At 39.3% G+C, this 13375-nt stretch overlaps 1 protein-coding gene and 2 long non-coding RNA genes across 12 annotated transcripts in view; 1 reads left to right on the forward strand and 2 right to left on the reverse strand.

Moving 5' to 3' along the window:
- LOC136424387 (oxysterol-binding protein-related protein 1-like) overlaps positions 1 to 13375 on the reverse strand; it is a 207010-nt gene that overhangs the window by 30967 nt on the left and 162668 nt on the right. For 8 of the 10 annotated variants that reach the window (XM_066412973.1, XM_066412971.1, XM_066412972.1 and 5 more), the window contains 4 exons: positions 9467 to 9643; positions 7813 to 8010; positions 7473 to 7650; positions 3593 to 3769 (listed from right to left, as the gene is read on the reverse strand). In XM_066412973.1, coding sequence (XP_066269070.1) covers positions 3593 to 3769; positions 7473 to 7650; positions 7813 to 8010; positions 9467 to 9643 — 730 coding nt within the window. The remainder of the gene's footprint in view (positions 1 to 3592; positions 3770 to 7472; positions 7651 to 7812; positions 8011 to 9466; positions 9644 to 13375) is intronic. The other 2 variants (XM_066412975.1, XM_066412974.1) reach the window with 1 other exon arrangement.
- LOC136424391 (uncharacterized) lies at positions 4370 to 6386 on the forward strand. The gene is made up of 2 exons (XR_010753880.1): positions 4370 to 5325; positions 6017 to 6386. It is a non-coding gene; the product is annotated as an uncharacterized lncRNA (long non-coding RNA).
- Positions 5383 to 6021, reverse strand: LOC136424392 (uncharacterized). The gene is made up of 2 exons (XR_010753881.1): positions 5879 to 6021; positions 5383 to 5661 (listed from the first exon to the last, which is right to left on the reverse strand). It is a non-coding gene; the product is annotated as an uncharacterized lncRNA (long non-coding RNA).

Consider the following 13375-nt stretch of genomic DNA (forward strand, 5'->3'; position numbering starts at 1 on the left):
TCTTTAGTCTGCACCAAGTGTCATCTACGTAGCGGAACCAGTTGGCCGGGGGAGTGTCCTTGAAAGTACTGAGGGCTTTGTTCTCAAATTTCTCCATGTACAGGTTTACCATGATGGGCAAAACTGGTGAACCCAAAGCACAGCCGTGCAGTTGTTGGAAGAACTGTCCTTTGTAGGTGAAGTATGTGCACCCCAGGCAGAGGTCTAGCAGCTTGCATATTTGGTCCAAGATAACTTGGTTCTGTCTGCTAGTGTGCTGTCAGCCTCTAAGGCTTCCCTGACTACTGACACCGCTTCTTTGGGGGGGATGCAGGGAAAAGAGAACACACATCATACGAAGTGATGATTTCATCTTCGTCTAACTGGATGTCTTTGACTTTGTTTACGAAATCTGCACTGTTCTGTACATGGTGTTGAGACTTCCCCACTAAAGGTCCCAATATCTTCGCTAGAAAACCTGCTACGTCATAGGTGACTGAGCCTATACCAGAAACTATGGGCCGTAGAGGGATGTCCTGTTTGTGGATTTTGGGGAGGCCGTAGAAAGCGGGGGGTTGTTCCGATTTGGGTTTGATTTTTAGATAGGTGACATGATCCAGAACTTCATCAGTTTCTAATTTCTTGAGAGCTTCGGTGATTTCCCTCTTAAACTTGGTAGTGGGATCCCTTTTCAAAGGCCTGTATGTGTCTTTGTCCCCTAAGAGGTCTTGTACCTTCCTGTCATACTGCTCCCTGTCTAAGACTACTGTGCATCTGCCCTTGTCAGCAGGAAGAATCACTATGTCTTGATTAGTGGCCAAATCCTTGAGAGCGGTTTGTTCCTCCCGGGTAATGTTACTAGCAGGGGGTTTAGAGACTTTCAGAGTGGTAGCTACTTTAGTGCGTAAGGCTTCAGCCTGTTTGTATGACATATGGGCTCGTCGAATTGCTGACTCGGTCTCTGTTACAATATCGATGCTGGGGATTTTGTTAGGTGTTACTGCAAAATTTAGACCTCCAGAAAGCAGCGATTTCTCTGGCTCTGTAAGGGTATGGCTACTAAGGTTTTTTACCCACCGCTCATCTGTTCTAGTCTGTGTTGTAGTTTGAGGGTTTCAACTGCTAGATCTCCAATTAGGGTCACTATCCGCTGTGCTGTTCACTTGTTTTTGCTGTAGGCGTTCGAATTTGCTCTTCTGTCTAGATTTACCCTTCTCGTGTTGGGAGAGCTGTCCACGTGTTATGAACTCTTTAGTTTCGGCAAAAGTCTCCTCTGATAATCGTTCCCTCAGTAGTTGTTCAAGATTAGATTTTCTCGCGTTTAGTCCATCCAATTTGTAGTTGATCTGTCTTACTCTTTCGTTTTTAAAATAGCTTTCTTTCCGCGTTAGAAATTATCTTGTTGGCGTTGAAGCCTTTGATGGAGGTCTTTAGGCGCAAACTGACAGGAGTGACACTTACCTTGAGGCACCGTAAACTGAAACGTAGATGGTTCCGGTAGTCCGCAATCTTCCTGCTGGTGTTCTCCAGAGGGTAGGGGGAAAACCCTGTATAGGTACCCGTACCCGTATAGGTATACCGGTATACCGATATACCCCATTTGGGGCCCCAAAACAAAAGCCAGGAAACACGCTATGACGGCCGCCATATGGGGCACCCCGAACGGCTGTTTTTTACGGTCTCCATATTGAGATAAGACACAAACAGTTGACTATACTCGGTCAGAAAATAGCTGAACAATCATATTTTACGATATTTTGATTTCTATGAAGGACGGACTGGAGTTTTGGAAAATACGGAATTTGCAAAGTTCGTACGGAGCGCCTGTCAGAAAGTGCGAGCACCGATCTCGGAGACCTTTCAACTATCCGTTCTGAAAAGGTTTAATACGGATCGGAAAACCTACAGGAAACGCCTCACGCTAAAGACAGAGGCCAAGCACGGCATATTTAGACAAATCACGCCGAATGGCCGTAATGTTTGTGTCGCAATAAGTCGTTACTTTCCGTCTAAGCTGCTGGTTGACGCACATGTGTCATGGCGGACCTTCCGTGCATCCAGAACCGGTGTAGAACACCGGGCGTTTCCTGTAGGTTTTACGCAGGTTTACTGGCAGCTCCAGCCAAACAGATCATGAATATTGCTTCTGAAGATAATGAATAGCGGAAAGGTTGATAGTTTAAGTGTTTATTCTATTTCTTTTCAGAACGGGTTTAGTTGAAAGGTCTCCAAGATCGGTGCTCGCACGTTCTGACAGGCGCTCCGTACGAACTTTGCAAATTCCGTATTTTCCAAAACTCCAGTCCGTCCTTCATAGAAATCAAAATATCGTAAAGTATGATTGTTCAGCTATTTTCTGACCGAGCATAGTCAACTGTTTGTGTCTCATATCAATAGGGAGACCGTAAAAAACAGCCGTTCTGGGTGCCCCATATGGCGGCCGTCATAGCGTGTTTCCTGGCTTGTTGGGGCCCCAAAAGGGTATACCGGTATACCTATACGGGTACCTATACAGGTACGGGTACCTATACAGGGTTTTCCCCCTACCCTTCTCCAGATCCCTCACTGAGCTCAGGCAAATCTTACCGTAATGATCCTTGATACGTCGATGAAGATTAGACATCCAGGTAATAAGATACGCCAAAAAAGCAGTTACTCAAACAACTGGATATGATTTTGGAAACAGTCAGACGTTTCAAGTAGCATCCACTACTTTTCGTCAGTGACTGTGAACAAGATCAGTCGAACAGCAGGTTTATAACCACGAACTATGAATTGATATGCAAATAAAGAGAAAGACCAGTGCATGCATTGTTGATCTGTTCTTCCTACTACCAAATTGTTGTGGGTATAGGTTTAAGGATATGTCTTTCAAGATCCATCAGCAAAGCATTCACTGAGCGTTTTGACAGTTGGGTAGTTAGTGAAATTGGCCTTAAATTGTTGATGCTCTGTGGTGGAGTTTTGGGTACTGGCTTGGATAGGGTTACTACACTGGTCACTTGTATGGAAGTCTTCTGTCCCTGAAGGACGAGTGGATCAGGTGACACAGTGGGCTGTTTAATTCACAAGCAAATTGCTTCGGAACGAGTGGGGGGATGCTGTCTTGCCTGGGACTATTGTAGCAGTTGGCAGATTGCAGTTGAGTGTAACTATCACAGTTGTGGATTGTAGGTAGGGGTTGGGCTGGTAGAAAGGCTGCAATGATGTCCTTAGTCCATTCCAGCGGTGGCAAGGATTGGGCCACGTTCACTAATTTGTAGCATAGTTGTAGCAGCAGTGTAGAAATGATGCAAGATCACCTGTTCTGTTAAGCATACTGTAACAGCAACATGTCGGAGGTACAGGTAAACTGATTTATTGTGCACAGCTCAAAACATTTTTGTTGGCTAATCGTCTAGCCCCGAACACGTGGTCTCCTATCATGCCATGTGTGCATAAAAGATGAGATTAAGAAATACAGAAACTGCTACCAATTTTGTGGCAGAGCAAACTCAGCTCTTCTACACATCCCAAGCGTTCCACAATGTTCTTACTTTTCTGTACAAGTACAATGTACATAACGTACCATAATGTTTCCTGTGCATGTACAATCAATTATGGGATAATGTACCTGTTCTGAGTGCTCAGGCCGAGGTACTACCTGCCACAGTTGGTTGGAGTCAGGATGGCACAACATCTTTTTCATGTGCTCCTCATCAGGACTTTGCTGGTCATGATCAGGCTCTTCGGAGGGAGAAACTGGGAACAAGCTCACCTCTCCTTCTCCCATGGCGCCATCTACACCGTCCTGTTCACAATTTCAAAGAAAACAAAAAAAAAGAAAAAAAGTCAATGTTGCACACATTTTTGGCTGTCTCTATCACTCAGCACTCATTGTATGTTATTGATTATGCAATTAAGGTGCTAATTGGTATAAACAACATCCATTGATGGTCTCCAAATTACATTTATCACAAGCCTGCAGCATAAGAGTGCAGTCCTGTGGCATAAAGCTATAATTGTTACCTTTTGGCTAGCATTGTTCTGAACCTCCAGCGGTTCTACGATTTCCATTTTTCCTTGTATGGTTAAGTTAAGACCCCTGTGACTTTCAGGACTGGAGCAGAATGTTCAAGATTGAAATATGGTGCCCGTCAGAGTCCTTTTATGAGGCTCTGTTTCAGTGTATCTTGTAATGGTTTCCTATCGTCTGACCTGACTATGTTCTCTTAAAGGTAAAAGCAGGCAGCTACATGTAGGGAAGCATGGTGCTTTTTCAGGGCAGCTTACGTAAAAGCACAATGTAGCTATCCTACTACAGTACTTGCATTTTCAGCCAACATTTCAGTCAACATTTTCATGTACAGAAATTTAATGTCTGAGGCTCCACCATACATGGGGCCACTGACTTCACTACCAAAAATGCTTTTTCTTATTTTTCTTGTTTTCTTGATTTTTCTTATTGAGAGAAAGATTTTCTTCCATAAAGAATTTCAAGAAAATCAAGAAACCTTACGCAAAACCTTTGAATGTTAGATCTTACATTAAGAGTTTTATTCTTGTTTTTCTTAGGTGAAGATAGGATTTCTAGTATGATTTTTTATCAGCAAGAATATTCTAGAAATGCTAGTCAATCTTTCTTCCTTATTCTTCACACAATATTTGCTTCTTGTTTGGTCAAATGGAGGATTTTACAGAATCTACTCTTAAGATTTTTATTCTTGCCATACATGAATTTTTCTTTAGACTTTCATTTCACTAGGAAAAAATTCTTGACATTTCTTGTTTTCTTAATTTAGGAAGTCTGAGAAATATGATTCTTGCAATTCTAAGTAATATCTAAGAAGATGTAAGGATTTTCTTGACCAAATACAAGTATTTTCTTGACCAAATACAGTTAAGAAAAATGAGAAAATCAAGAAACTGTAAAACAAGTAATTCCCAAGTGTTTTTCTGTTCGAATTCCTTTTCCACAAAGTTAAAGAAAGATGATTCCTGCTTTTCTGTGTTATCTAAAGATGGAAAGTGAAATGAAAGTTCGAATTTGCATGATTTCCTTTATTTTCTTAACATTGTAAAGTTCAAGAAGATAATTATTGTTTTTCTTGTAATAAGAAAATAAATTATGCTAATTCAATACTCCCATCATCCTTTGCTGTAATGTTTGAATGTGGACCGTTGAGTTTGGGCTCCGGCTGCATTTGCTTGATGTGCGCTTTAGATCTTACAATACTAGGGAAAGATGCGGCTAGTTTCATGAGGACACTTTTTGGTATCATGTGGGACTCACTACACAACGTAGATGACTTGTTTTAAGTTCCAAAATGCTTCCTCAGGCCAACGCCATCAACAGATATGCTCCAGGTATGTTATAGCCTGTCTTGCATGAAAATAACTTATTTCCCAAGTAGATACTCTAAGTTTTGTGTTTGTGGTTGCATGATACAGCCAACCAGTAATTGCAGAACATGTACGTTTAGTGCAGTTATACCTAAAAGGTACTAAAAAAATTAAAGTATATCATTTGCAAGCAAATGCACAAGCCCCCCTCCCCCTACATGTATACGGGGGAGGGGGGCGATATAAGAAATGACAGTCACTAAGTCTTTGTGTGTTTTTCTAGGCTTAGAAACCTTTGTTGTGTTTGTGGTTGCATGCCAACCAGTAATTGCAGAACATGTACGTTAAGTGCAGTAATACCTACAAGGTACTAAAAAGTATAAGTATAACATTTTCAAGCAAATGCACAAGCCCCCATCCCCATGCATGTATATGGGGGAGGGGGGCGATATAGGAAAATGACAGTCACTTAAACTCTTTGTGTATTTTTCTAGGCTTAGAAACCTTTGTTGTGTTTGTGGTTGCATGCCAACCAGTAATTGCAGAACATATACGTTAAGTGCAGTAATACGTATACCTACAAGGTACTAAAAAAGTATAAGTATAACATTTTCAAGCAAATGCACAAGCCCCCATCCCCATGCATGTATAAGGGGGAGGGGGGCGATGTAGGAAAATGACAGTCATCGTCATCTGTTTTTGTGTGTTTTTCTAGACTTGGAAACCTGTTGGACCAAAGAAGATGCCCCAGTCTCAAGTTTGGAAAATCTTTCAACAATAACAAGTCATTGATTATAAGAAGGACAGCTACAACACTGCAGAACTGACAATTTTAGAAGGACAATTTATATTTGTATGAGCACAGAGAAAATGTGCTTTTATGACACAGCATCAAATGTGAAACATTTATCGAAACAATTGTATTGCAAACTGGTTAATCTTTGCAATCCTTGGTTAAGAATGGGCGTTACAAAGAAAAATCCAAAACTGTGTATTAAACAATTAGATCAATAATAATAAATATGATTGGAACATGTTTACATTATATTATCATTGGTTTATTAAATGGTATTCTTGATTCAAGACCCCCATCTTAGTTCAAGAAACTGTTTCTAGGTTTAAGGAATTTATTATTGAGGACAGAAAGGTATTCCTACAACAAGAACCTCACTCTTAGTGCAAGAAACTCATTCTAGGTGTAAGAAATTCATTCTTGAGGACAGAAAGGTATTCCTATTACAAGAACCTCACTCTCAGTGGAAGAAACTCATTCTAGGTGTAAGAAATTCATTTTTGAGGTCAGAAAGGTATTCCTATTTCAAGAACCTCGCTCTCAGTGGAAGAAACTCATTGTAGATGTAAGAAATTCATTCTTGAGGACAGAAAGGTATTCCTATTTTAAGAACCTCACTCTAAGTGCAAGAAACTCATTCTAGGTGTAAGAAATTCATTCTTGAGGTCAGAAAGGTATTCCTATTTCAAGAACCTCGCTCTCAGTGGAAGAAACTCATTCTAGATGTAAGAAATTCATTCTTGAGGACAGAAAGGTATTCCTATTTCAAGAACCTCACTCTAAGTGCAAGAAACTCATTCTAAGTGTAAGAAATTTATTCTTGAGGACAGAAGAAATAAGGAAATGTCAGTGAGGACGTAACAAATATAAACTTTTTCTTAGAATATTTTTCTCTGAATTTAGTATATCTTAGATAAAAATTCTGTGCCATAGAAGAATCATAACAACAAGAAAATTTATTTCGAGGTTTCTAGTCGATATGTGTGAGAAAAAACAACTTGGTCAGAGAAAAATATTCTAAGAAAAAGTTTATATTTGTTACGTCCTCACTGACATTTCCTTATTCGTTCTTATTCTTGCACACAGAATAATTTTCTTTCTGGAAGATAATTTTTCTTCAACAAAGAAAAAACAAGAAAAAACAAGAATGCCTTTTTTTGTAGTGTTTATACAATGTTTTACCATCTGAAAAGAGAAATGGCAAGCTAGGCTAGGCGGGGCTCAAACCTTTGCTCCCTGCATACATTGACCTTGAGCCCCATATGGCTACTGCTTGAACCACAGAGGCAGGTACAAAATGTACTATTTTTCAGGAGGATTTCATGTAAAATCTGTTGACTAGACTGCTCTAAGTATGATAATCATCATCTACATGTACCTGAGATTGGTTGCTGGAAGCACCATTTCTTCTGAATAACTTGGTGGAAGATGGAGAAGTTTCTGTTCTACCCTTCTTCTTCTCCTTTTCTTTTCTTTTCATGTCCTCAAACAGCTCCACATCCACACTGTACATGTTCTCTGTCCACCTGCCATACAGAGCTCTTCTTTTGTTCTTTCTAACAAAATAGGTAACATGATCATATCAGCATGGAAATGGTTACCAGTCAGTCAGCCCTTAAGCTGTATTTTCAACTAACCACAAAAGGGGTAGTGTATATTTGTCACAATTGGAAAACATCAACCTCTGAGATGCATGTACATATAACAGCAAGACTTACTCTTTGTCGTAAACATAGCCATCGATTTTGTGTAGTTCCTTGCCAAACCATCCACTTGGGCGGAAGTTCAGCACAACTTTTTCAGCCGTGGTGTGATTCTTCACCTCCATTTCTCCATACTGCTCTATCCACAGCTTACCCACGATGATGTTGTGAACACAGCTGTTGACATTCTGCCATGTGTAGACCTCACCATGGCTGCCATGAACAGAAGTTGGCACACAATCAAGAGAATCATGAACTTTCAAAGCTAAATTTTCATGTATCCCTGGAATGTTTTGGATTTAAACAAACAAAAAATGCATCTTTTTGATAAAAAAAAGATCATGCCTAGAGAAGGTTAAGTAAATACTAGTCCTAGCTGAATGAGCTGCTCAGAATATCAGAATAAAGGAAATAGAAAAAAGAGACAGTACTAGACTAACAAGAGTTCCACGACCTCATATCTCCATGAACAATTCTATTCATGCAAATGACATACACATTTGCATAATATATGCTTGGTCATAAACAGTTTATCTAACTTACACATGTTGTAATATTGAGAGTCCTATAATTTTCCAATTAGATGAATTAAGGTGTTTTTGCATTAATTATGCAAATTAGGAATTTATTTGCATAATTGGTATCTGTTGATGCTCCACTTTCCATAAACTACATAATGTTAATAATGTTACATGTATTTGAGTCTGATAATGGAAAACACTGCAAATGTAGATTTTCCTCATTAGCTATGCAAATTAAGTCCCCATTAGCATAATTTGCACTACATTATGTATATCTCTGTCTAAGCTACCTGCATACTAAGTATCATATTGACAGTCCTATAATTTTCCAATTAGATGAGATATGGTGTTTTGCATTAATTATGCAAATTTGACAATTATTTACATAATTGATATCTGTTGATGATCCACTTTCCATAAACTACATACGTTACATGTATTTGAGTCTGATAATGGAAATCATTGCAAATATAGATTTTCCTCATTAGCTATGCAAATTAAGTCTCAATTAGCATAATTTGCACTTCATTGTGTATATCTCTATCTAAGCTACCTGCATACTAAATATCATGGAAATCCGTTGTTCCTCTGTTCAGTTATTCTCCTTAGAAGATTTTCAGAGGAAGCTGCTAGGGCGCCTAAACCTTCACCACTTCTTTTTTACATCACAAGCTATCTGCCACCCAAAAATCAAGACCACAGCACGTCCAGGTCAAAAGATACAAAAATTGTAGTTCTGCTGCAGTACCAAGGTCACATACCAGGGGGCCCAAATTCGACCTTGAATTTTGGCTTCACAACACCTGCCCACATACCAAATATCATCATAATCCATCAAGAGGTTCTTGAGTTATGCTGACTACAGTAGTCCGGAAACACAAACAGACAAACAGACAGACAAACAGACACACATTTTTCATGGAGATAATCACACAGTCATACAGTGCAGAGCAATATAACCACGGACAGAGAAGCTGCCAGTACGATACAAATTAAGTTTCAGTCATCCCTAAATGAAAATAAGAAATCCCTAAATCTATTAATAATCAAGTAGTATTAACACAAACATGTAGTTGGAAATAACTAATGCCTTGCCATCCTGACATACAAATGTATGCATGGAAGTTCCATCCCTTGCCAGTCCTTACCTTGGTAACTCTACTGTGATCATTCCTTTGGGTTGGATCTCGACACTTTTGCCCCAGAACTTGAGTTTGGGGTGAACGGAGCCATGGAACAGCCATTGTTTACCCTCTGCATAGAAGGCACTGATAGGAGGGTGGTGGCTGACCTGTTCTGAAACTATTCTAAATCTTAGGTCTGGCCTGGGGAAGAAGAGGCAAGTAGACTAGCTCAGAATGACACATTGTCAAGTTACTGCATGTTGTTGCCTGAAATACATGTACTTTAAATTTTTGTTTACATGCAAAATTGTCATGTTGGCAAAAAGTGTGCGTGCAATGTGGATAATTTACTTGCAAAAGACTGTATGGTCAGTTGTAGACAAAAGGGCTCTTTGACAATGACGTTATAATAGACAATACTACACAAATTTTACCCCCAACAAAGAAACTTTTTCAGCTTAAAAGAATTCATAATGATGCAAAACAGCAAAAAATGGCTTAATTTCTACCCTATACAAGTAAAATATTCGCTAAACACAGTGCTGGAATTATCAAACTGCAGCTCTACAAACATCGCTAGAGGGTGTTATTGCAAGGTTTAGTGGTAGCTAATCAGAATCCAACAAGGCGACTGCTATCTTCTTGGCCGAGTGCTCATTGCCATTTATCAAAGATTGATTTTTGCGATTCTAGGCACATTGATACAGGTTGACTATGGATGTACAGGAATGACAACTTAGGTATTCTATTTGTTTGTTTGTTTGTTTCTTTGTTTGGGCATGAAACAATTCAATTTTCAACTAAAAATTTAAGAGAGGAAAAAGTATGTGTGTGCTAGCACATGTTCCCTCAGCCTAACATTGTCCAAGCTCACATCAGGGAATTGTGCATTCCTAAATAAACTTTGCAGCTGACAAGGAAGGAATCAATTTGTTACAAACGATCTTCAGCCTAGAAAAAAAAACTTACTTGTACATTTTTGAGAAATGACTAATGCAATCTGAACGTTGGAATGCAGCATTAGACTTCCACAATGCATATAACATTACATGTATTTCAGGTACTTTTAACATGCAATATTGTCAGTTATTTTTACAGAATGCAAACTGTACATTCAAATTTGGTATTTTGAACCCTAGAATTGTTATCAGGCAAGACTGCACATCTACAGATATAACAAGAGTTTCACGACCTCATATCTCCATGAACAATTCTATTCAGCAAATGACTTACACATTTGCATAATACATGCTTGGTCATAAACACCTTTATCTAACTTACACATGTTGCAATATTGACAGCCCTATAATTTTCCAATTAGATGAATTGTGGTGTTTTTGCATTCATTATGCAAATGAGGAATGTATTTGCATAATTGGTATCTGTTGATGCTCCACTTTCCATAAACTACATTATGTTACATGTATTTGAGTCTGATAATGGAAAACACTGCAAATATAGATTTTCCTCATTAGCTATGCAAATTAAGTCACAATTAGCATAATTTGCACTTCATTATGTAAAAATGTATATCTCTGTCTAAGGTGCCTGAATACTAAGTATCATATTGACAGTCCTATAATTTTCCAATTAGATGATATATGGTATTTTGCATTAATTATGCAAATTAGGAATTTATTTGCATAATTGGTATCTGTTGATGATCCACTTTCCATAAACTACATACGTTACATGTATTTGAGTCTGATAATGGAAAACACTGCAAATATAGATTTACCTCATTAGTTATGCAAATTTAGTCCTAATTAACATAATTTGCACTTCATTGTGTATATCTCTATCTTAGCTACCTGCATACTAAATATCATGGAAATCCACCGTTCCTTTGTTCAGTTATTCTCCTTAGAAGATTTTCACGATAACGCCCCTGCAGTTCCAGAGCAAGCTGCTAGGGGGCCCAAACCCACACCCCGTCTTCATTACACCACAAGCTATCTGCCACCAAAAAATCAAGACCATAGCACGTCCAGGTCAAAAGATACAAAAAGGGAATTTCTGCTGCAGTACCAAGGTCACATACCAGGGGGCCCAAAATCGACCTTATATTTTGGCTTCACAACACCTGCCCACAAACCAAATATCATCGTTATCCATCCAGAGGTTCTTGAGTTATGCTGACTACAGTAGTCCGGAAACACAAACAGAAAGACAAACAGACAAAGACAGACACACAGACACACCCAAAACTATATCTCCATTTTTCATGGAGATAATAATAATTACTGAAGCATCTTACAAAACTAAGTGCATTTTTAGTTCAGTTATTTTTGGTCTGATAAATTAGTAGAAAATTAATGTAGGCATTGTTAAAAAAAAAATGTACAGTCCAATGAAGTCTTGATGAACAAGAGTTCCACGACCTCATATCTCCATGAACAATTCTATTCATGCAAATAACTTCAACATTTGTCATGCAAATAACTTCAACATTTGCATAATATATGCTTAGTCATAAACACCTTTATCTAACTTACACATGTTGCAATATTGACAGTCCTATGATTTTCCAATTTGATGAATTATGGTGTTTTTGCATTAATAATGCAAATTAGGAATTTATTTGCATAATTGGTATCTGTGGATGCTCCACTTTCCATAAGATTCTGGGTCGGAGTTCGAATCTGACCGGGGGTTGGGTCATGACCCGGTAATCTGCCGGAAGTGCGTGGTCGTCACCCTGATTTCTGCCCGAGATTGCTTGGTGATGGTTTTAGCTGTGCATGAATATTTTGAATCTTCTGAAAAGCCCGTGAGTTGTAGTATTTTTGGGCTCTGAGGGCTCCGTCGACCTGAGGGTGTCGGCCTAAATCAGAAAAAAACTCTGGTCCGAGACCTTAAAGGACGGCAGCGGCTACGTCGATGACGTCATAGATGACGTTATTTCGACGCATTCGAAAGCTTTCATCAAAATCTGTAAGCTTGTTTAAAAAAACCCCATAGTTTGCCCTTTTTACCCCTTTATTTCGATATATCCATGGACAGGTGCTTGGCGCCCCCCCTCCCCCATTTGCCCCCCCCCCAAACCTCCAATACGGCAATCTTTAATCATTTCTGGCCGCCAAATCGTTTTTAAAAGGAATTCACTGACTACGTCATTTGATGGAAGCCCATGTCTCAACTTGACCTTCGGTATGATTTTCGCGATGCCCCGCCTTCATGATGACTTAAATGGGTGAATTAAGCTAAAATCTAAGTGCTTTAAGCCTTCTTAAGGCGAAACTTGGTTTTCTGACTTTTGGTTCATCGCTCCTTAACGTCGCGATCTTTTCTTCTTTTCATGGTGTGAAGTGTTAGCCTACTAGGAGCGCTACACATCTCTGCCGTACTTATTTAAGCTGCCCGCTTCTAGCTCTGATAATATGCTCCAGGTTGTGCTTTGGACTGTGTCAGAATGCATTCTTTTACACATTTGGGGAGCATTGTGCTGCTTAAGGGGCCTTTACGGCGAAGTAGTGAAGAGTTTGATGTCGGACGCGTTTGATTCGGAATGTGCGATCTGAGGTCTACCGGTCTATACCAAAATTTGACATATTCTACGTTTCAGTTAAAAGCTACGAACTTAAAACGCGACCCCCTGCTGTTTTCCTCGAGAACCATGACGTCACTGCGTGACGTCACCGACGCCAACTCTTAAAGAGGCTTTTCTGCCAATATGCAGCACCGAAACGACGGAAAGTCTGCATAATTTCCAAGCCAAGGGCATGAGCAGGCTCTCCATCCCGTTTTACCTGTTTTTTGAAAAGCGATGTCCTGAAAAATGATGTTTTTATCAATTTCCCTACTGTAACGTTGTTAAGGCTTTTACGTTGGCAATATAGCCTCAAAACATAGTGTTTTTCACATGACTTTAAACCCCTGCTGCTGGAAAAGTAATAATCGCAGATAAGCCAAATTTGGATATATGGTAGATAT

This window comes from Branchiostoma lanceolatum, chromosome 18, assembly GCF_035083965.1.
Source record: "Branchiostoma lanceolatum isolate klBraLanc5 chromosome 18, klBraLanc5.hap2, whole genome shotgun sequence".
In the NCBI taxonomy this organism is placed as follows: domain Eukaryota; kingdom Metazoa; phylum Chordata; class Leptocardii; order Amphioxiformes; family Branchiostomatidae; genus Branchiostoma; species Branchiostoma lanceolatum.